Source organism: Ambystoma mexicanum, chromosome 7p, assembly GCF_040938575.1.
Source record: "Ambystoma mexicanum isolate Mex_15411 chromosome 7p, UKY_AmexF1_1, whole genome shotgun sequence".
Classification (NCBI taxonomy): Eukaryota; Metazoa; Chordata; class Amphibia; order Caudata; family Ambystomatidae; genus Ambystoma; species Ambystoma mexicanum.
In genome coordinates this window covers 84,103,046-84,126,961 of record NC_090939.1, presented here as the reverse complement: position 1 = coordinate 84,126,961, position 23,916 = coordinate 84,103,046, and the positions used below count along the sequence as shown (strand labels likewise).

General features: G+C 46.8%; 1 protein-coding gene across 6 annotated transcripts in view; it reads left to right on the top strand.

Annotated features, from left to right (window-relative positions):
- Nucleotides 1-23,916, top strand: part of STXBP5L (syntaxin binding protein 5L) — a 3,950,894-nt gene that overhangs the window by 1,349,556 nt on the left and 2,577,422 nt on the right. For all 6 annotated transcript variants that reach the window (XM_069635832.1, XM_069635831.1, XM_069635829.1 and 3 more), the window contains exon 6: nucleotides 21,274-21,337. In XM_069635832.1, coding sequence (XP_069491933.1) covers nucleotides 21,274-21,337 — 64 coding nt within the window. The remainder of the gene's footprint in view (nucleotides 1-21,273; nucleotides 21,338-23,916) is intronic.

Below are 23,916 nucleotides of genomic sequence, written 5' to 3'. Positions count from 1 at the left end.
GTGGGGGTTCCCTTCCCAAAGCTTAATTCACCTCCTTTAGGGGTTCCCATCCCCTAAATAGTCTTTTGAATGTGCATGTTTTTTTTCACATACCTCCGCAGGACCACTTCGACTTTCCAACTTTCAAATTTACACTCCTATATAATTTGCCCCAGTGCTTCCTGGTCTGGGTAGTTAACTGCATTATGCACCAAAGTTCAATGTTCACCAATTTTTACTCTCCTCTTTTCTCAAGGTTAATTTTGATCACCTCGCTTTTACAGTTCATCCACTTTATCGCTACAAACGGATCACCTTTCACAGAGTCTTTCGAGTGGGCTACTTCCTTTCTCCGGACCACTCCGTTACTCTGTATTGCTGACTTCACAGCTATCGTTACTTTAAGGTTCAGTCGCCACTCTGCCTTCCTTCGCGTCTCATCCGGATGCATGCAGCCTTCAATTGTGCGATATAATGTTGCCACTTCAATCTTTCCTTAGCACACATCAGTCTCTCATGCCAACTCACTGGCTGTGTGCGTTTCCTTCTTGTCTTTACTGTCTTCCAATTTACAAGTCAAGGTTAGTACCACAGGCTTGGCCTCACTTCCCCAACTCTGCCGTTCACCCGGGAGGGTTGCTGGCTTCCTTGAAACACAATGCAGCCTTCTTGTTCTGGATTTGGCCTTCTCCACATGTCTTTTGCTGCCTTTTAGAGGCAACAACCTCCTGCAGGGAACTCCTGGGATCCTGCACCCATGGCTCTAATCCCTCAGACCATTGATCTGCTCCAGTAGGTTAGCCTTTGCCCCCAGAGGTTCTGCTCTTATTCGTGTTCCACCTTACTCAGACTTTGTCTCTATGTTCCTTCCGCCTTTTATCCGTGTGAAGAGAGCCAATTGGTATAAGATGTATGCACTTCGAGTCAAGTGCCTGACTTTGCCTGACCCGATTAGCGGGACATGTCAGGTGGGATGTGTAAGAGTAAGCGTTGAGCCCGATTGAGGGAGGCTATTGTTCATAGAAGAATCGGAGCACGGCTGAGGGGATCCAGGGGCGAAGAGTCTTCATCCACCGTGAAGATTAACCGAAGGAACTTTTGTATGTTGTCTTTGATGTATCAGGCACTCTGAGGCAAGAGACTTTGCATAAAAGAGACTTGGGCACAGAAGGCCCTGATATCGAGGAAAAGGAACTGTAATCATGTGCCAGAGAAGCCCAGGAGTGTGCATGCTCAAGAGTCCCGCCTTTTCCCGTGCTAAAAACAGGGGGAAGGGAGGCCTCGACCTTAACATTCCGACTTATCATTTTGTGAACGCTCTTTCTTTTTTTGTGAACATTATCCCACACTTTTTCGTAGCCTAGCGGTAAAGATTCGCCATCATTTTTTTTAGTATAACTTGATGGTTGTAGCAGCTTACTCCCATTTTAGACTTCGGTTTAGATTAAGCATTTATCTCACCCATTTTTACAGTTTAATAAACACCCTTTAACTGTGATCACTTGTGCCGGTCTTACTTTGATGCCATGCCTTCCTTGCAGTGGTCCCTTAGAAGTCTTTCAGTTTGACTGATAGTAATAGTTCTCCAGCATTGGAGCTTTCATGGATTCACATGCTTAGAATATTCCCCGTCGTCAGGCTGGGAATCCTCGGTAAGTTATATAGACATTTTCCATAGGAATAATTCCGACACTTTTGTGTCCTATCCACGTCGTTTTTGGGCCACGCACGCCAGTGCCACTAGGATGTAAGGGTATATATAGCTCCGCCCCTGCGGCTCCCTCAGATTTCAACCGTCTTCCAAAGTGGTGGGATTACCTTGCGTATCTACTATTTGGTTAGGCTGTTTTTTCTACTTCTGCGACTGTTTGTTCTTTTCAAGAGAATGTCTGGAAAGGCGTTGTTTCGTCCGTGTGCTACGTGCGGCCTTAAGAAGGTGTACGAAGGGGATGGTCTTATGGACTGCATTTACTGCCTTCATCCTCACCACACGGCAGACACTTGTGAAATCTGTCAGGGTTTCTCCCAAAAAACCCTCAAACATCGAAAAAGACGCCTGGTCGATTGGCTTAACGACGGAGCGGGTGCGTACCCGGCATCGGAGGTGGGCTCCACGGCCTCAAAAAGTAAGTCGGAACCCCCAACGAAGAAGGCACGTGCTGCCAAAAAACGAACCTCGGAGTCGGCCGAAAAACGACCCTCGGAGAAACATTTGGAGAAACATTCGTAGGCCTCCTCCTCTTCACACAAGGTGCCGTATTCTTCCTCCTCATCTAAAAAGGAGAGAAAAGAATCATCTAAATCCTCCTCAAGACACCGTCATAAGTCTACCTTGAGTCGAGAGGCCGCGCCCAGCAAGTCGGCCCCAAAAGCGACGGGAACACCTCAAGGCCCTGCGCCATTGGCTTCGCCGACGGCCCGCTCGTCGACGCCTGCGTTATCGGCGCCTCCTCCCGCATGTCAGACTGCAGCGGTAGGAAACATATCGTCAACGGTGGTCCCGTCGATGGGATGGCAGCCGGAGGTTTTCGATCCCGTCCCACCGGAGGCCCTGCTTCAACCAGAGGCGACTTTCTCCATCTCGTCGGCTGACGAGAAACGCGACAGTCGCGCACCCAACCGATCTGGGTCTGCAGCCGACCAGCGCAATGTCGCTCATTACTGAACCCCCAGGCGGTTCTGTCCTTGGAGGTGCTAAATACGCTACAGAAACTATTACAGCGTTTGGACACACAAATACCCCAGCCTGGGGCCCCGGCACGGATACAGTCTACGCCATTCGTCGACGAGCCGGGCCCGGCTCCTCGCTCGGCGACCAGGATTACGGCCGCTTCCCACGCGCCGGAAGATTGTCCTACCCTGCAAGAAGAACTACTACAGGACTCTGACCGTGAGGGATCAGGTTCAGACATCTCACTGTCCCCCTCAAGGGACCCAACTTGGGACTCTGAAGCGGAGATGGAAGCTCCGAGAAGCCCGGCACATCCATCGCCTCCTGACGACGTGGGTGCATTCCATGCCAAGATGAGTAAGGCGTGTTCGGAGTTTGGCCTAGTTCCTGAAGAGGAGAAAAAGGATTGTTTTCTTTTTGATCATATGGGCAAGAGAAGGAAATCCATATTTGCCATCCCGATTTTGGATCATGTCTGGCAAGAGGGCCTGAAGACCATGCGGCACCCCTTCTCTGAACCGGCAGTGAAAGGTCGTTTGGAGAAGAAGTTCAAGGCTCTGTAATCGACTCCGAAGTGCCTGACGTCTCAACCTGCGCCGGAGTCGGTGGTATCGGCGGCGGCGGCGAGAAAGGCCAGGTCTCAACATAAATGCACGACCCCTCCAGACAACGAGGCCAGGAGACAGGACGCTTTCGGCAAGAAGGTGCTGTCCGTCGGCGCGACTACGGTTAAAGCAGCCAACTCCTTGGCGATTATGTCTAGGTATGACAGGGAAATGTGGCACCGACTGGCTCCCATCTTGGAGCATTTGCCCGAGGAACATAGAAAGTCCGCAATGTTGCTAGTGCGGGAAGGAGAGGAGGCCTCCAACCATGCTATAAACATTGCCGTCGACCTAGCCGAGTCCGGTTTTAAGCAAATCAATAATGGCGTAGTTCTACGTAGACAAGCCTGGCTCAAGTGCACTATGTTCAGACCGGAGGTGCAATATAAAGTCTTGGATATGCCGTGTGAAGGGCAGCAACTGTTCGGCGAAAAAGTTGATGAGGCCTTGAAGGGCATGAAAGAGGATACTGACACGGCACAGTCACTTGGAGCCCTGCAGAGTGGTAGGAATTTTCGTTCCTTTCGTCCTTTCAGAGGGGCCTCTGGTAACTCCCGGTTTGGGTCATCTAGAGACTGAGGTTTCAGCAGACCCTCCTACTCGTCCGAAGGCTACAGGCGTGCGGCCCAATCCTCTCGTAGAGGAAGAGATTACCAAACCTCCAGACAACGGAGTGCCTACCCTTCGTCGACGAAAGATAAACAAACCAAGAACCAACAATGACATGCTTCAGGGCGTCCTGGGGAGTCGAGTGTCTCGTCGCATCGACGAGTGGGAGTGCATAACAGACCGATGGGTTTTGGACACGATTCATCTGGGCCACTCTCTACAGTTCAAGGGCAAGCCACCACACATTTCACCGGTGTTCTCGGCCCAGCCCCACCTTCAAATACTACTACAGGAGGTGCCGCTTATGCTGCAAAAAGGGGCAATAGAACTAGGCCCGGTGGCAGAAAAAGGACAGGGAGTGTACTCCCGGTACTTTGTCGTCAAGAAACCAAATGGAAAATGGCGTCCCATTCTGGATCTACGAGTGCTCAACAAACTGCTCAAGAATTTAAAATTCAAAATGCTGACGCTTCAGGAGGTGATCCTATCGATACAACCCGGAGATTATTTGTTGTCACTAGACCTTCAGGACGCATACTTCCTTATCCCGATGCGTCGACGGCACAAAAGATTTCTGCGGTTCGTCGTCGAACGAACCCACTATCAGTTCAAGGTCCTCCCGTTCGGCCTCAAATCGTCCCCCAGGACGTTCACCAAATGTCTGGCTCCAATAGCAGCCTGGTTAAGAAAGGAAGGTCACCATGTGTACCCTTATTTAGACGATTGGCTAGTGAGGGGACTGTCTCCAGAAAGGGCACAAGAAAGCCTAGATGCCACCCTGTCCCTCCTGCAATGTTTGGGCTTCGCCGTGAACTTCGACAAGTCCTCGTTAAAGCCTTCAAGGACCTTGGTCTTTTTGGGAGCAGAGTTCAACACACAGTCGGGACTGGTGAAGCCATCCCTCGAAAGGATTCACAGACTGCAACAAAAGGCATCGGAATGGGAGATCGACACCAAAGTATCAGTACGAAGGTACATGTCCCTGCTGGGGACCATGTCGTCCTGCATACCCTTGATAAACAACTGTCGCCTCTTCATGAGGCCTCTTCAGGAATTCTTGGCGGATCGATGGGCACAGAGTCGAGGACGCTGGTCGGACAAGTTGATCATCAACGGCCAGCTCGTGCAGGCGCTTCAATGGTGGAGAATCTCCATACACCTAACGAAGGGAATGCCCTTACTGGAGCCTGCATTCCAGAAGACCGTGGTTACGGATGCTTCTCTAACCGGGTGGGGAGCTCATCTGGACTCCTTACAGGTGCAGGGTCGTTGGTCATCGGAAGAGTCCTCCCTCCACATCAACCTGCTAGAGTTGAGGACGGTGCGTTGGGCCCTGAAATCCTTTCTGCCACAGATAAAGGGCTCAGTGGTGAGAATAATGACAGACAACACGACAACCATGTTTTATCTACGGAAGCAGTGAGGAACTCGCTCCAGGAACCTGTCGAAGGAAGCCCAGGAGATCTGGCATTGGGCCCTAAAACACGACATACGTCTGTTGGCGTTCCACTTACCAGGAGTAAAAAATGTGCAAGCAGACGCTCTCAGCAGAGAGATGAATTGTCTACACGAATGGGAACTGAACGATCAGCAACTGCACCGGGTCTTCGCGGAATGGGGTCATCCGGCCCTCGATCTCTTTGCGACAAGAGACAACAAGAAATGCTCCCAGTATGCGAGCAGGTGGCCACAACTAGACTTGCTAGAGGACGCGTTCTCCTTCCCGTGGACGGGCAAGTTTCTGTATGCCTTCCCTCCCATTCCCTCTCATCCGTCGAACTCTGCAATGGATCCACAGATATCCTTGTCGGGTGATCCTGGTGGCCCCGTATTGGGCCAGACAAGTGTGGTTCTCCGATCTACTTCAGCTCTCAGCGGCAGAACCAATGAGGTTCCAGAAGATCCCCAACCTTTCTGTCTCAGGAGAAAGGGACCGTTTGGCATCACGACCCGGACAACCTCAGTCTGACGGCCTGGCTCCTGATTTCGCCGAGTTTGGCACCTTCTACGAACACTTCATACACCTACAAATGGAAAAGGTTCTGCATCTGGTGCGCTGGCCAACCAGGTCTGGTCCCGCGGGCGATCACACCAGAACAACTCCTACCATACTTGTTGCTCCTGGCAAATAACGGTTTATCTGTTTCATCCATAAAGGTGCATCTAGCTGCCATCTCGAGATTTACTCGGAAGAGACATTCCACTCCACTGTGCAGTGACCGCCTAGTTAAACACTTCCTTAAAGGGTTGTTTCGAACCTTCCCTCTCAAGAAGAAATTTCCTCCGATCTGGAGTCTGAACCTGGTCATGGCAGCCCTGATGAAACCCCCTTTTGAACCAATGTCATCGACATCATTAACATTTTTGTCTTGGAAATTGGCTTTCCTGGTGGCCATTACTTCTGCTCGTCGCCTGTCGGAAATACAAGCTCTAGTGATCGACCCTCCGTATTTGAGGTTTTTCAGTAATAAAGTTATGCTGGCCACTAACCCGCATTTCATACCTAAAGTACCTTCCATGTTCTATAAACACGCTTCTATAGTGTTGCCTACATTCTTTCCAACACCGTCTTCAGTGGCAGAGAAGACTCTCCATACATTGGACGTGAAAAGAGCTTTAAAATTTGATCTCCATCGCACTCAAAGCTTCAGAGACACGAGACAACTCTTTGTAGTTTATGGGCCTGCGGCTAGGGGTAAAGCGATTTCAAAACAAGGACTATCCAGATGGTTAGTGTCTTCGGCCATTTATTATTGTCATTCCAAGGCCGGAAAGCCGCTAGAAAAGTGTCCAAGGGCCCATTCGACGAGATCTACATCGTCGTCGACGGCTTTGTGGTCCGGAATCCCGCTGGGGGATATCTGCCAGGCGGCTTCCTGGTCGGTACCACATACGTTTACCCGGCATTACTGTCTCGCACAGCAACATGCTGAAAATACACAGATGGGGCGGGCAGTACTACGTCACCTGTTCCAATAAGGTAAGCCCCAAGTGGGTTGCATCCTTCGGCAACCATGCTTTAAAGTGTTGTGTCTTTTACAGTTAACATGCTATAATGTAATGTGTTGCCATAGTAAGTGAGCACTGTGCTTGTTGTGATGTTGGTTTGCATACACGCCTCCAATGTTGGAGGATACTGCTATACAATCTATTCTAAGCATGTGAATCCATGAAAGATCCAATGCTGGAGAAGGGAATAGTTTCTTACCTGTAACTCCATTTCTCCAGCATTGGTATCTTTCATGGATTCACATGCGCCCTCCGGCCTCCCCTGAGCATGCAAACCAGAGATCCCCCGTTTACTACTTTGGGGGCTGAAATCTGAGGGAGCCGCGGGGGCGGAGCTATATATACCCCTACGTCCTAGTGGCGCTGGCGTGCACGGCCCAAAACGACGTGGATAGGACACAAAAGTGTCGGAATTTTTCCTATGGAAAATGTCTATATAACTTACCGAGGATTCACAGCCTGACGACGGGGAATATTTTAAGCATTACTATCCAAGAAAGATACCAATGCTGGAGAAATGGAGTTACAGGTAAGAAACTATTCCCTACTGACTTGTAACTAATTTAAGGTTTTCTCTCCCAAGACAAAGTTCTAGAGGATGACCAATGATCTTCTGCTGGACTAAATACTGGATGCGATGAATAAGTACTCTGCAGATGATAATGGAACTGACCCAATATTGGAAACTGAGAAGTTTTTAAACCCACCATAGGAGGTGAAATGATTGCCCTATGGGTTAAGCTGGAGCAGAAAATTAAAGGGCATACACGCAATTATTGCCATCACAGAGTGAGATTATGGCCTTCCAGGTTATACATTAACTCTGGCCCTTCTTATGATCAAATAATATTTATCTGACTCATAAAGTGAAAGACTCTTCCGGCCTGTAACCTTAAAGCAACAAAATCTTATAAGCGTGTTAGAGCAATCAAATCTGTCTGACTTGTGGAAATAAAATACTGGTGACACTATCTCTAGGTACTATTCAATACCGTTCAAGGCTGTATCCTCTGATATAGATAGACAGAAGATTTACCTGGAAGGTTTGATCTGCTGGCTCTTAGAATAGGGAGCAGGAGAAGCTAGAAACCCCAATCATGAATGAGAAAATGCAACTGTCATAAAATACCTGCCTTTAAATAAATACCACAAGTTAGAAACCTTCTCGGGTACATTTTCAGGAAATTCCAAACAAATTTGATCCCCCAATTGGCTTAACTTTTCAACAATTTTCTAATTAAAGTTTGAGTTGCACCTAAAATGAGCAAAGTGGTGAAACTTTTCTTTCGCTCCATTTAGCCTATTTACTTTGTAAAGTATGAAAAGCTAATAGAATGGCCTGTCCTTCACTTGATTTTGTCTACATTTAATTTTGATTTTAATTTAAAGGATAGTTCCGGGACTTTTTTTTTATTGTCCCTACGGGTCGGCCATGTGTTTGTAAGCATAAATCGGTAGATCGTAGGAAACTTTCCTATGGACCTTACCCGACTTTTCGCCCATTATCGCACTCGAAATCAGCCTCCATTTTGTGATAATCCTATCATTCCGCCGCATCGACCTGGCTCACCTGCCTTTGCGGCACTAAATCAAATCCCCCGCCCCTGAAACAGACTTTATCAAAACATTCATATTCCCCGCCTCTATCCGTGACGTGACTGAGCTGCGTAGGCAAACGCGCCCAGGCGTCTTCTACGCGACTCCACACAGACCCCGGAAATCAACACAGATCAGCTCACAATACAGCGCACCACAATTCGGAATATGAAACTGTACTTTGAAATCAAACCGCAAGATTGTAAATGTGGTAAAGTACATTTATTTGACATCAAATGTTTAGAGAATATTCAGCGATTTGCATTTTTATTTGCTCATGTTCCAAAAAGTTCGTATTGAGGAACGCGATGGTCCTTTGCTGTACACAGGGTCTTAGAGCATCTCACAATACAGCACCACAATTCGGAATGTGAAACCGTGGTTTAAAAGCAAACGGCAAGATTGTACATTTGTCAAAGTACGTTTATTGGACATCAAATGTTTAGAGAATATTCAGCGATTTGCATTTTTCTTTGCTCTCGATCCAAATTAGTTCGTCTTGAGGGAAGCGATGTTCGTGTGCAGTACACAGGGTGTTGGTTTACGATAAAAATAAGCTCTTCTGTCGCACTGATAATCGCATGGCTGTTCCAACAACGAGGCACTAGGCCACCACAACGGTAGGTATGTTGCATCTAACCGTTAGTACCGCGTAAGGGCATACTTGTACTTGGCGATCGTCCCATAAAATGGTCAGGGTGGTAACGTTGTTCACGCGGAGAAGCAACTGGCGGCTGTAGAAGCCGTCCGCCGGTGTCTGGTACTCGTGACACAGACAGTAGTGAATGATGTACCTAAAAACATAAAAAATGAAATTAGTCTCACCATCAGATCCTTATTAAAATTATTCATTTCATAGCGAGGACAGCGCTACTGGGTGTACACAAGTGTTTAAAGGCGTGGCGAGGCATGGAGGGGGGGGGAGTGGAGTACAAGGTAAGTAGCATAAAATAATAAATAAATAGGGCCAGCTGGTGGCAAGTGCAAGGTAAGTGCAGAACAAGTGCTGGGAAGGGGGGGCTGTAGGATACTGAGACAGTCCCCCAGTGCAGGGGTTGACAGGGAGGCAGTGCAGGTGGAGAGTGGAAGGGCCCAGGACCGAGGTCGCAGACAGTGGACCAGTTGTAGCAGGGGAGAGGGAGAGAGAAAGCAGAAGCAAAGAGGAAGGTTTTGAGGTGCTTCAGTAAAAGCAGATGTTTCTCCTCCAGATAGTGCGCGGTAGAAAACACTATGCCACATAGAACGAACAAGTACAACTGAACCCGTCTTTAAAGCCACTGTATAGTAATGAAATTGCGGTATAAACTCATCAAAAGTTACTTACATTATATTTGCATTTTCCATTGTGTCTCTGTGTAGGGCAGACCCGAAACACCACTCCTTCTTTGCCGACGTTACTTCTTCTAATGAACGTGGCTCATCGTTTCGTTTCTGAAATTTTATTCATTATCTTTTCTTAGTCTTTCAGGATGGTCCCGGCCTGTCAAGGTCAAATCATGGCAAGTACCGCACAGGCAGGTATTACTCTCCGAACGCGGTGTCCGAGCCTCCCGTGAAGCCACCAAGTGAAGCAACGATAGGCCACCAGCCTGTACCACCTGTGAAAAAAAAAGATGCAAACTGTATTAAACTGACCAAACTTTCTTATCAATGTCGATTCAGGTAACACATGTCATTTTTCTTAGAAAAAAATTATATCTAGAAAATGCACTATATGGAACAAATTTACATGCGTTCGAATGATATGTAAATGTAATTTTATATGTGGGAGACGACCATGAAATAGTGGTGGCATCACTGACATCACAAACAGAGTATACTTACTCGTTACTCGGATTACGCGGACGAACAGTGCCGCGAAGTTCGTGCATAAGCACCATCATCATTCTCAACACGGTCCGTGAGAGGCAGGCTTCCCTGAACTCTGGCAGCTCGGTGATGCATTGCGGACTTTGCTCGCCTTCCTGCAGACTTTGCTCGCTTTCCGAAATGTAGGCCAAGCACCCGGAATTTTCACGGCAGCAGCAGTTCTCCTCCTCAGTTGGCATTAGCTCGCACCGATTGCACGTGCACCAGGTGGAGACGCCGTCCATGCGACATGGTCCAGGCTCTTCATCCGTTGACTGGTCCTCCCAACTGCCGTCCGAATCCCCATCGTTTTCGCGTGCTTGACTTTCCAGTAGTTCTTCCTCGGTGTACTCGGGCTCGTACATATACGGCATTATTGTGGCCATTGTGCGGTAAAGATAGTAAAATAATTTACAGAGATGGTACAGGTGTTCACACGGGCTACAAGCGGCGAAGGTAGCTGACCAGAGCACTGAAACGAGTCACAGAATACTCAAAGTAACACAGAGAGAGGAATGGAATCGAAAATCTGCTGCTGTGTGTTGTGAAACGGTCTGTTTATACTTATTGGGGAAAGAGGCGTCCTGCCATTTCCATGGCAACACGTCAATAGCTGAGGCGCAGCGATTGTTGACACGAGACGTGCTTGAAATGGGCAGTACGCGTCTGCTGATGTCAGGCTCAGGGGCGGGGGATTTGATTTAGTGCCGCAAAGGCAGGTGAGCCAGGTCGATGCGGCGGAATGATAGGATTATCACAAAATGGAGGCTGATTTCGAGTGCGATAATGGGCGAAAAGTCGGGTAAGGTCCATAGGAAAGTTTCCTACGATCTACCGATTTATGCTTACAAACACATGGCCGACCCGTAGGGACAATAAAAAAAAAGTCCCGGAACTATCCTTTAATGAGGTCCTGGCCAATTATGTCAATCCCTGTCACGGTCCTGAAGTCTGGGGCACAGCAATGCAGGGGTCGCATGCACAGGAGACCAGGGTGGACACTGTCCTGGCGCCTTTGGGGGCAGGCTCATGAACAAAAGTAAACAAGAACACCCATTTAACACCAAAAAGCTTTTACTATGGACATAGTACTTCAGATGCATTAACCTTGAACATAACATCCATTAAGCAGCCCCAAGTGTATTGTTGGGTGTGGCTGCTAATGGATTGCCTTTGCACGCGCTCACTCTCTTGGAGTGGCAGGGTGTGGCTGCTAAGCCAGCCCTAATGGGCGTGCCCACGATCACAGCTATATAAGCTGCCCCGATCCTCAAGACAGACGCTTTGCGTTATTCTACACTTTCAAGCAGCGTAACGCTCACCGTCGCCTGAGGTTAGACTTACCTTTGAAGATCCTGCTTCCTGGACATCCTGCTTCCTGGCAGCATACTTACCAACTGGGGGAAGCTGACCTTAAATGTACATCTTTTCGGCGACCGAGTATTCATCTTTACACTTTCTGGAACGCTGAAATCTTCATCTTGGCACCGCAGCACGACACGCTCCATCGTCGACAGCAGCGCCTGCAAGGAAAAACAGAAGACAAGGTTAGACATCGAAAAAACAGTCAGTTTAAGGTTGCGCTTCACCATACTTTTTGCTTTTCCTTAAACCATCACTTACCTGCTATCGAACATTGCTGTAGCATCCATCTTTAATTCGGCCGCGTCTCGCGTCTCACAGCTGCATTGAGGCTGCATTTCCATCTAAGGGAAGAAAACAGAAGAGAGACATTATTGGGGGCATAAATATGAGCAACATATAATGACACTAAACAGAACGAACAGAACCAAAGAGATCAAGAAAGACTTACCAATCATAAGGAGAAGCATAGTCGCAGCCAGCTGGACTGGACTAATCCTCATCAGGGATCAGTGAAGGAACTAGATCCCATTCGACGTGCCCCTGCCAGAGGTAGCTTATCTTCCATAATTCACAGGTGAGCTTTATGGGCCCATGTATGCTCACAGAAACCGTACTTTGTGGAGAAGGGTTTGAGAGGTACAACAATGACAGATTGGCGCACACTCGTACTCCTATCTCCACGCAGGAGCAGTATCACCACGTACCACCGCTCACAGCTTTTCTACTAAGGGAGAAGCCTGAAGGGGGTGATTCAAGTTCAGGGAGGGCTGCAACCGTGCCCCAACTTCTCCGCAGAGACCAGGTGAGCGTAACAATCCCCAAACCAAACTAAAAGTGAATTTGGTCCCATCACTTCTGTTTGCAATGCAAAGATGCACCAGGCAAGGATGCCCTCTTTCCTTTGTGATATTTGCCCATTCTATGGAACCCTTTGCCCAGACAGGTGGGACTAACGCTGTCACTGAATGGGTCATAGCAAGTGGATATCAACACAATGAAGTAATGTATGCTGATGATGTTATGTTCCTCCTTAAAGACCCTGCTAATACCCTCCCAGCCATTGTGAAGGAGCTGGATGTGTTCTATCAGCGCTCAGGATAGAAAACAAATCTTCAATAATCCAAAGCTTTATATATCTCAGGAAATAGAGAGGTTGTCGTAAACATTCCGGCCTGTTTCCCATTTGAATGGGCACACAATTAAATACTTAGGTGTTCACATGGCAGGTTCCTATAGCACTCTATCATCCAAATATTCGAAGCATTATTACATCTTTGGTTACTGGCATGGAAGAGTGGGTCAAGCAAGACATTTTCTGGATATAAATATAGAGGTTAAGATGAACCTCCTTCTCCATCTATTGCACTTATTTCAAACACTTCTCATCGAAATACCCCTTTCAGATATTAGACATATTCAGTTAAAAACCTCCAAATATATATGGGGCTGATGGTCTCTAGAGTGGCTAGATGGACTAGGATGACAATTCGAAATAAGGGTGGGCCGGGCATTGCCCAATATTCAGCATTATTTATTTTCGGTGCACCCAAACTCAATTATTACCTGGCTACACAATTTCCTGAATTTGGAACTTGAACAACCAGCCCTGCTACGGCCAGTGAAGAAGCTCAGCTTGCTCCTGTGACTCTGACGTAGGGTTTACCGGAAGCCCTAGATGCCACAAAGCTTTGATATTGGGATATAGGGCCAGAAGGAAGTATGTACCCTCAAATTTCCAATCGCCCCTAACTAGAGCATTTTATAATGATGATTTGTCCCCTGGCCTCAAGACAGAACAATTTTCAAAAATGATATGATGGGGATTACAAAGGCAGGGACAATTGTACTCGGAGGGCTTACCACTGATTTTTGAAGGTAGCAAGCAGGCCTTTTATTTTTCGATCACAGAGACAGAAAGTTTTAGATCTTGGCAACCTGTGAAAAATCGAATCTGCCTTTTGTGGTTAAACCACCTTGCCATCCCCATCAAACTCACTCTCCCACCTAATATACTCTACCCATCATATATGTATGCTTGTCATGCTTGACTTGTTGGCAGCTTTCGTTACGGTGGATTTTAACATTCTTAGTGCTAGACTAAGTTCCCTGGCACAGGTTTCTGACAAAGCGTTGAGATGGTTTGACTCTTTTTTCATTCATCGAACACAACAGGTGAAAGTGGGTCCTTTTCTTTACGAAATGCGGACAATTTCCTGTGGAGTGCCACAGGGTTCATCTTTGCTGCCTGTATTGTTTAATCTTTATATCCGCTCTTTGCTAAAAATGTTTGCTCAGTTTGATCTTCAGTATCACTTTTATGCAGATGATACGCAGATTTATGTTAGTTTAAGGCAACGGTGGAGGCAGCTGAGCGCATCTTGAAATGTGCAGAGAAAATTTGAATGTGGATGCTTGGGAATAAGCTCCAGTTGAATCCAGCTAAGACAGAAATTATTCTCTTTGGTTCAAAAAATAAATTAGAAACTAGATAGAACAAAGCCTCGGAAAATCAGTTTTAATGAACTTTTTAACTGACTCAAGATCACTAAAATTGAAGGAATTAATGAATTGAAATTCTTCTTTTTTTATCTTCTGCTTCTCTTTTTGTAAAAATCTATTTTTAGATTATAAACAAACAAAAAAAACTATTTTTCCAATAGTTCCATGTCCTTTGTTGTTTGGAATTGCTTCCAAGTATACAGATTCTGTGAAAGAGCTTGGCCATCAAACTTGGGGTGTAATCTGCATATCAATCAGATGATTAAATCAGTGTATTTCCAACTGAAAATGCTGAAACCCCTTCTTCCTCTTATTTCAGAGGGGGACCGATCGACAGTAGTAGGCACCCTTTTTAATGCTTGGTTGGACTACTGCAATGGGCTCCTGGTAAGTTGTCCTCAATACCAGTTGCAGCGCCTTGCAGTAGCCCAAAATTCATCAGATTTATTTGCTACCATGGAAAAAGTCAGTCTCAGAGTTTTGTAGGAAACTTCATTGGTTGCCTGTCCACCAGAAGATTCAGTTTAAGCTGCTGTGCCTTGTTTTTAGATGTATGCGTGGCCTAACACCACCATACTTAATCTCAAATATCAAGACCTACAATCCCACACGATCACTACGGTCCATGAATCCAGACCTTCTGGTAGTCCCATCTAAATCTTTTTGGTAGGGGGACAGAAGGTTCTCAGTGGCCGGCCCTCGGGCCTGGAACTCTCTTCCGCCTCATCTGCAGAAAATTGAATCCTTGGCTATGTTTAGGAAACAGCTTAAAACATATTTATTTGTGTAAAATTGAAATTGAGTAGCTGTCATTTTGTGTTATTTTGCATTAATAAAATATGTGGCTAGATGTCGCTAGCTACTTGGTTCCTGCTTTGTTCCTTCGGGATATGTGCATTACAAATTTCTAAATCAAATCAATGAAATCATATCCTCCCTGTTTCACAGCCAGGGAAATTAAATACATCCCGGCAGAGCTCTCACACTACTCTTATCATCCTTGAATCCCCATATGCCCACTCCACCTTACTCCTAAACAATTACAACGCCATAGGTACCCAGGCACAAAACCAAATTTCCCCCTTAGAAAACAAAACCACCGCCACAAACCATGGTTCAACAATTCCCTTCTCACCATCAAACAGGACACCGGACACACAGAAAAAACCTTGCAGAACAACCCAGGCCCCCCAACCATGACAACCTTTAAAAGCTGTCACTACAAATATATAGATAGAGTATGACCGCAGACTCTTGCAGGTGATTTACAGTGACCCTTACTGGCAAAGATAGATTGTCGGTTGCTGACCACTATCTTCACACTTCGAAATTGGCCCGATTATGAGTGGGGCCGTAAGCCACCTGCTAAAAGACAATACGATAAGTACTGTTACCGGAAGTGATCATTGGAGGCACACGGTACTATTGCAAGTTTACCACCATGCCTGTAGTAACGGTACCAAGGCATGTGAGCAACATGATGGTGTGATGAATCTGATGATGCCATCACTCCTTTCCCAGAGGTAGCCTCACCTCATGTGGCCAGGGGATTGCAATACCAAGAGGAGGGGATTATCCTCTTGGGCTGCAGAGAACTTGGATATTCTTATGGAACTTTTGCTTTGGTGGAGAGAAACGTGGGTAAGGGAGCCATTCCCTGGATCTGTGAACACTACCCATTTGAAACCTTTGTTGGATTTATACCCTTTTGTTGAACTTGAACATTTGTGCACTTTCCAAGCAAAGTCATTACCCTTAGCACCTTATAGTTACTTTTAGAATGAGAGGGCTAAGATAGGATATCAGACACATGACATTTTTGCTTTGGACATCTTGACACAGGACAGACCCTTAGTTTTTGTTTGAGGTATGGAAATACCTCCTAGAGTAGGGACACAGAGGTATTTCCCAACTCCCCACCCCCATTATTATTTGAATACAAGTTTGTAACCACAAACATGAGTCCTTCCTGTGTCTGCATCTCATTCCTGGTTCTTCACAATGGTGAAAACAGCCCCTGCCAAACATGCACCATTTGGGACCGTGTGTGCGACAAGCACCAGGTTGTGCTGCAGGTATTACCCGAATTGTTCGTTTACAATTGTTCGAATTAACAATTGACCGATTTTAAAGGGTCACAATTGACCATAGGAAGTGCATTGAGTTAAACCCACAGCATGTTGGTGTGTCCCACCAACCACTGAAAAGAAAGGATGGAATTTGCCCAACCATATAACTCACACCATCCGACACAGGTTCCCGGCATGCTATTCTGCATGAGAATGTCTGCCACTGCACCATATCTGCTGGTGCCAAATGAGAACTAAAGTCTGGCCATCCCATATGCACCACATATGAAAGAGACCACCTCACATGCAGACCTGTTGCAGGAGCATGCCTGCACAGCAGATGGGCACAGCTGCGCCAGCCAAGCATGTAGTCATCACTGGCATCCACATGTTTCTCATGTGTTTCCACAGAGAACACCTCCAGTAACTAAGAGGGTCCATCAGACAACTAAACACCTGCCCAGCCCTCACCACCACTATATCAATAGCAGAAACAGAGAGTAGTGCACCCTGAAAGTCAGCAGCCGCTCTTGCCACACCAGCTAAGGCCAAGACACCAGCCAAGCCATGCCATTTCTATCCAGCCGAGCAATTGACACAGAGTGAATCACAGGCACCACCCCTACAAACTGAAGGGCCACATCCCTCACAAGGACACACAAGTGTGCCTGTAGAGGTTGACCAGGACGTGTCATCACTCATCCTGCAATCAGTAGCCTTGGCAGTAGACCTTGGGGACGACCAGGTAGAGAAGGACACAGGCACTCCAATGTGCTAAGCAGAGCAAAATTGGAGCGTGGTCACCTGATTCCACATGGCTGCCAATATTGGAGAAGAAGTGGCTCCTGGAATCAAGTCTGCTTCTGCTCCCCCTGTAACTCACTTGCCAGCTAAAAGCACTGACGCCACTGGCCAACAAGAAGTAATCAAGGCCCAAGAGCAGGCAGTGATCCGGCATCTCCGAGACTGCAGCGGCAGGAGGACTTGTCATATAAACACATTCATGTCCTCCACGACATCAGAATGTCCATTATATTTGCTGGGCAGAAGAAATATCAGCACATGTCACGTCTGTGTGGGAAACTGGGCAGCATGATGAGCGACATCACCTTCCAGAGCCAGTGACTAGACTACCGACCAAGGCTTTGGGCTGATGTGTGTCATTTTGGAGTGTGAGGAAAGGACACTAGTTCAATTGCAATCTTTCGCAAACACCAACCCAACCCCATCCACCTCCGTCAACACTTTAGATAAATGTCTCCATACAGCCCACCCCTTTGGTCTACTAGACTATCACAGCCCCACATCCAAAGTATGCCCTGCAAAAGGAAGTAACCGTGATGCAAATGAGGCTGATTGCTTACTTTTCACCTGTTTTGGGAAGGGGAGAGGTTGAGGGCTGTGTTGGGGAGGGGGAATTCCAAGGGAATGTTGACGAAGGGAGCGATTACAGTGGGAGTGCACTCAGAAAGGAATCTACACAAACGCTCACATGTTATTGCAAGGCAATGTCAGCAATCACTGAAGAAAATGATCTATGATGTAGCAACAAACACATTTTCCCAATATCGTTGACAAAGAGTTTGCTCAGGCTCTACCTTGTGCAAGCGGCGCCTGCATGGTGCTACACATCACAGCCTGACTTCCTGCCAAGAAGGAGACAATGACCTCATCATGTGTACCCCGCCAATGATACCCGTAAAATGGACCAGTTCACTTTGGGAAAGGTTCGGCATCAACTATATTGGCCCCTTGAAATGCATGTTTTGAGCATGACTTTTCACTTACACTTGCAGATTACTCATCCAAATAGATAGAAGCCGACTTCCGCCAGACCATCATTCCCACAACGACTAGAATGACCACAGAGGAGACCTATGTGTAAGATAAAAGGTGGGTATTCCCCGGCTTATAACCTCAGATACTGGGGCTAGGCATCATAGTAGTTACACAAATATGTATATAAGGTTGATAAGAAATTAATCAGACAGCACATTGTAGACAAAAACATATTGTTTTATCCTAAACCTAAATAATTTGACAGTTCCCTAACACAACTAATATCATGCATGTATGAATAAATGCATCGAACAATGTTGGTCCCAAAATAACAGACAATGTGTAAATGCCATGTGCTTCCACTTATATCATCCCAATGAAAGCATCGTACAAGAGATAAAACAACAATCAATAAGAAATCTGGTCCTCATTATGTCCAGAATCACAATGATAGGTACTTGACCAACCGGGTAATTATATACAGTTGTAAGTCCATAACATAGGTACAAAAAAAGAAGAAATGTTCAAGTTTTGTGTTACCAAACAGTCTACTAGAAGAGACAAAAAAACAATCAGCCTCATTACAACCCTGCTAGTCCGGAAACAGGGGTTCCGGTAGGCTTACTGGCACCCTGGTTTCTGGACCGGGAAATTACAAGTTTGCCCGCCGGGGCTGCTGCGCCCGACAGGTCTGACCCTGCTGGGCGCACCCGTCATGGTAGGCAGACTGATCACGGAAGCACCAGCACTGTTAGCAAGGGTGCTGGTGCTTCCATGAATCCATTCCCGTTGAGTCCTATGGGACTCTACGGCAATGGGGAACAATATTTACTGGTACCTAGCTTTCCGGTACAATGGGACTTGGAATGTCCCGGTGGCACCGGCAAGCTAGATGCCCGTAAAATGACACGAGTCTGGCGGCAACCCGCTGGTAACACTGGCAGGGTTACCACTAGAATCGTAATGAGGCCCAATGTTTGTCTACAATAGTGAACTCTACCAGGGTCTTTAGAGCTAAAATACACCCTGTGCTAGTTTCAACCATGTCCCTAGTCACATTGCCTGGTGTTTGATGTCAAAAAGGAAAACGTATCACCACTTGATGTGGATCGCTGATTTGCCGTATATCGAAATTTGCAACGTTAGTTTATCACACACCATCTAGAGGTTCCCGTGGGATTCAACACCGTGTTTTAAACAGAAAATGGAACTGATGAAAGACCCATCAATTTAAAATGAATTTATATATTTGTGTCTTCTTGAACCCACTGGGTCAATGCTCGTTACGCACGTCCTTTCGTATTCTATGTCTAGCCAGTAGCTCAGGGCGGTTACAGTTCTAATTTAGTAAAGTTAGCACAGTATTGGGACCGGATTGCACATAAAGTACTTGTAACCGATGTGGATAACTGCTCAATGCATTGGACAGATCAATAACATGGCGTTCTTAAGCCACTTCACAAAGCCGCTAAAGCTGACACGTAGTTCGACCTAAACAGGTCCTTTTCAAGACATTGTATATCCGTATACTTTTGTAAACTATCAAGGTTTTACCCCTGGGAAATGGTGTGCACCTATGTGCTTTTCTAAGGCACACATGCCATGGTTCCACACGTAATTCCATGATGCTAACGCCGATCAAGGCAAATATATACAAAAAGGCCCATCAGGAATGAGTTATGATCAGATGCTAATACAAAATACTAGGAACATAACACAATCACGTATGGAATCATGGCCTGTGCCAGAGAGCTGGATGAGGAGATCTTCCAGGTTGACCCCTGGTTGATCCCTGGAAAGAGCTCGTTCTCGACAGTCGCCTCATGTGTGCCAAGAATCCTTGTTTACTGTCTGCTGTTCACACTACAGAGATAAAGAGAAGTCAAAGGGCCTCAGTGCGAGTTTGGCGGTATTAGGTGGTAAATCCACCGAAATGCTGCCAAAATCAGTCACTGTTAATGCCACTTGCTCCCACGAATTTACTGCAGGATTACAAGTGGTGGTAAGGTGGTGTAAATTCCGATTTTCAGAGTACATCGTACTCCATGGTGATTTTGGCAGAATAACCGCTAGCGGTAATTCTGCTGTGGTAATTCTGCCAATTCTTTGGCCCTGAAGTGGAGGATTTAGCTCCTGGTGGTAAATCCTCCACTTATGATATGATATGGCATTTATAACGGGCCTGTACACAAGTGTTTCTTCAACGCCAAACTCTGGATTTGGCTTAGCGGTAAGAACAGCAGTAATTCCGTTACCCCCCAAAAAGCGGTGGTCATTTTACCACTGCGCCAATCTCAGAATGTCCTTTCCTTTCTTTGCCCACCTGCTCTTAACCACAGCTATGCCACTTCAAACCCCAGGAAAACCATGCGTGAGTCTCAGCAAGACCTCATGAATGTTCTGTGAAAGGGACTGCCTCGGGTATGAGGTGGCACAGAATGTGCTCGGATATCTCGCACATGCTTTACCATGCCAGCTGATAGGAGACTCACCACCGATGTCTGGGGTGCATGAGGATCCATTGGTGCGATTCTGTGGCCTAGGAAGCACCCCTCGAAAGCGGCTCCACCCTGGAGAATGTGCAGATGCAGGAAAGGTCCATAGAAAGCCTTTTCATGACCCTGATCATATTTTGCAGAATAGTTTGGGGACCTTTCCTTTCAGTCCCACTGGGATATGTTCTTTCTCTTGCCCCTGCATCTCCGTTGCCAACTGAAGATACTGAGATGTTCTATAATATTATAGGTCGCTGTCTTCCTCAGCTTGCAGTCACGAATGTAGTCTCGGTAATGAGGAATCAAAGTCTTTGCTTCCACATGGCAGTTCTGGAATGAGTGATGAGTCTTTGGGGCGTCTGTGGTGCAGGTGTGCAGATCTCGAAGGTCCCCATTCTGGTGATCACTAACGGTACTTTAGTTGCCTGTTGCATCAGTGCGGCCGAGGGACAAATGGCCATTGCAGAGAAATGACCCTCCTGCCGACAGTAGCAACCGCTGTAGCGAAAATTGGAGGCACACCAGCTTGCACTTTACTGAAAGCATGTCCTCCTTTGCAAGTTTTGCTTTAAAGTAAGGCCATGAAAAACATCACAGTGTGAAATAATGAATGTGCTTACTGCTTAATGAATGTTAATACTGTTCTGCCGGCATTGATTCAGATGGCATGATTTTATACCTTGCAAAATGAAGAACGTCTTTTCTTAGTTCTGAAACTTGACAGTGCGCTGACTTGCTTTGTTTTTTAGATCTACAAAAACACACCCAGGTCCAGTTGTACATTTAAGTGATACTCCAAGAGACGAAGGGAAGGTAGGTGCTGCACTTTGGAATTTCATGCATGCTATAGGATCTTGTGTCCCATCAGTCCTAGCGTTGTGCACTTGTCAATTTCTAAATATTTCATGTGATTTTAAGATGACTTAAATGATCAATAAAAGGCATGTTGCAGCCAATGGATCAATAGACGACTCAAGACCATACCCACAAGTTCACAGTTTCCTTAAGTTATGGGCTGGGTTTAGGGTTTCTCAAGTTGGGCTGGTTTTCTTAAGGTTTGCAGTCCTTTCCACTCTCTCCTAGTTCAGGTCCCATTCCTGGCCGCAAGCAGGCACTCCGTCTCTCGGATTTGTGGTGTCTCACACTTTTTTCTTCACTCCTGTCGGATCTTTCTTTGTTGTTCCCAATGTCTTCAAGGTAACGATATGGTCCTGCCATACTTTTCTGGTACCCACACCTGGTCCACTCGGTCATCTGTCAGGGGTTGGGCGCCAGGAAAGTGCATAGATAATGAGGCATCATGGGTTAAAGGGCTTTTCCTCTTGAGTCAAGGTATGCCCTCATCTGATGGGCCGACAAGAACCAGGTTTAATATGTTCTCCACCACTGTACGATCTTTCATTATATAGAGGTTCAGCGGATTCTTTCACCTCTCTTTGTCCTTGTCCCCCTCCCACCTCCTCATCTATGTCCTCTTCCCTGCTTCTCCCTTCCTCTCCGCTGCTCACACTCTTTCATTTCATTTTCCTTTCCTCAGTGGCCTCTCCTCATCACCTTCACCTCTTCTGTCCATTCTCTTTGTCCTCTCAAAGACCCCTTTTTCCTCTTCTCTTCCTTCTCTAACTCCACATCACCTGTGCTCCTCCTCTTTGCCTCCCTTCTCCTTCTCTCCTCTGCTTTCTCTTGCTCCTCCCTACCTCCTAACTCTTCCACCACACCCCCTCTGTTCCCATTCACGCTTACCTTCTCCTTATTTCTCTCTCGGTCTCTCCCCTCACTCTCTTGCCACTCTTCTCCACCTCATAGCTGCTCTGCCACACTCCACTCTGCATTTTCCATCACTCAAACAGCTCTGTACTCTGACAAATAACCCAAATCCCATTTCTGTGGGCTACAGCTTAAGTAGCTCAATGTGGTCGTAGTTGGGCTGTGCAAATGTGTGATCAGTTTCAGGCATGCAAACATTGCAAGTGTGTCCACGGATATGTCCAGGCCTACTCAGACTTCCAATTCCCCATGTGGCTTGTGCTGTGAAGCGTACTGGCCACGACTCCTGACCACACAAGATGAATGGCTGCCATTTTGCAAACAGTCTGCAGTATCAATAGTGAACCTATATTTTTCAGGCAATACTATGGTTTTCGTGCCAAGGGGACTTCTACAGACACTAGGCTAGGGATGGGATGGGACCGGGGGGATCTCTGGTTACCTCCTCTGGGGCCTGAATTATGGAGTGGGTGGTGGTTCACCCGCACCCATCCCTATCCTACATGTTCTCATACCTGAATGTTGTACCAAATTCTATTCTAAATTGCTTTCAATCTTTATCTGTCTCTTTGTACAATGACCCAACAACACTGGAAGCGTCAAGGACACAGTGGGAAGCACCCATAATCCTAGCAAATAAAACTGTGAGTTTCCTATAAAGGGCATTTCATCGACATTCTTGATCCAAGGTATAGCTTACATAAAGAAAGTTCAAGATGGTTGACCTGGTTTTTGTAACCTGCATACTTTGAAGCATTAAAAAAACTCTGCCCCGCGCATCACCTCACCCTTCAGTCCTTATCTCCGCGTGGTCAGACGCACTTGCATCGTGGGGATTTTGTTGTCTTTTTCCCACTTGTCCTTCATCTTCCTGCTCCGGTTCCACGGTCTTCTTCACCTCTGTCTATGCCGGAGTGTCAGAGATTCGTGTTCTGTCCTTCGTGCGAACGTCCCTTCGCTAGGGGGGATCCCCATTCTCTCTGTCTGGAGTGTTTGGGCCTGGAACATCGGTGGGACTTTTGTCTCAACTGCAACTCACTCTCTCTCCGGGCACTCCAGCGTAGGCTCGTCAGGTGGGAAGAAGTGTTCCAGCGGCTACCTCCTCCTCATTTACAACAGTTCATCAACGAAAAAAGGAATTGTCCAGTAAGTTCCTTTCTTTTTAGGGCACCTTGGCCAGGGGACTCCTTCTGGGGTCTTCTGGGTCGGGGAGGAGTCCAAGTGGCTCTTGTACCAGGGTTCTCCTTAGGTATCCCAAAGGGATCTAATCTGGATACCAGAGTTTCCTCCTAGGTTCCCCGTCAGGGGGCTAAAACTGCCAGAGTCTCATCCGAGGTTCTGACTCAGGGGGCTAAAATTAAGCCCAGGATTTCGGGGGCGACATTCAACCTGGGGTATTCTCGAGGCTTCCCAGTCTAGGACTAAACATACCGAGGCTAGGCTCGAGGTTTCTTGTAAAGTGACTAAAAATACCGGTATCACTCCTGAGGATCCCCAAAGTCCAAACACCTCAAGTTCAGAAAAAACTTGAAAACATACCTGTTTAAATTAACTTAGCTACTCCTCAGTTAGTTAGGCAGCCCTCATTGTTTGGCTATGCCAAGTGTCTTGTTCCCAAATAGGTC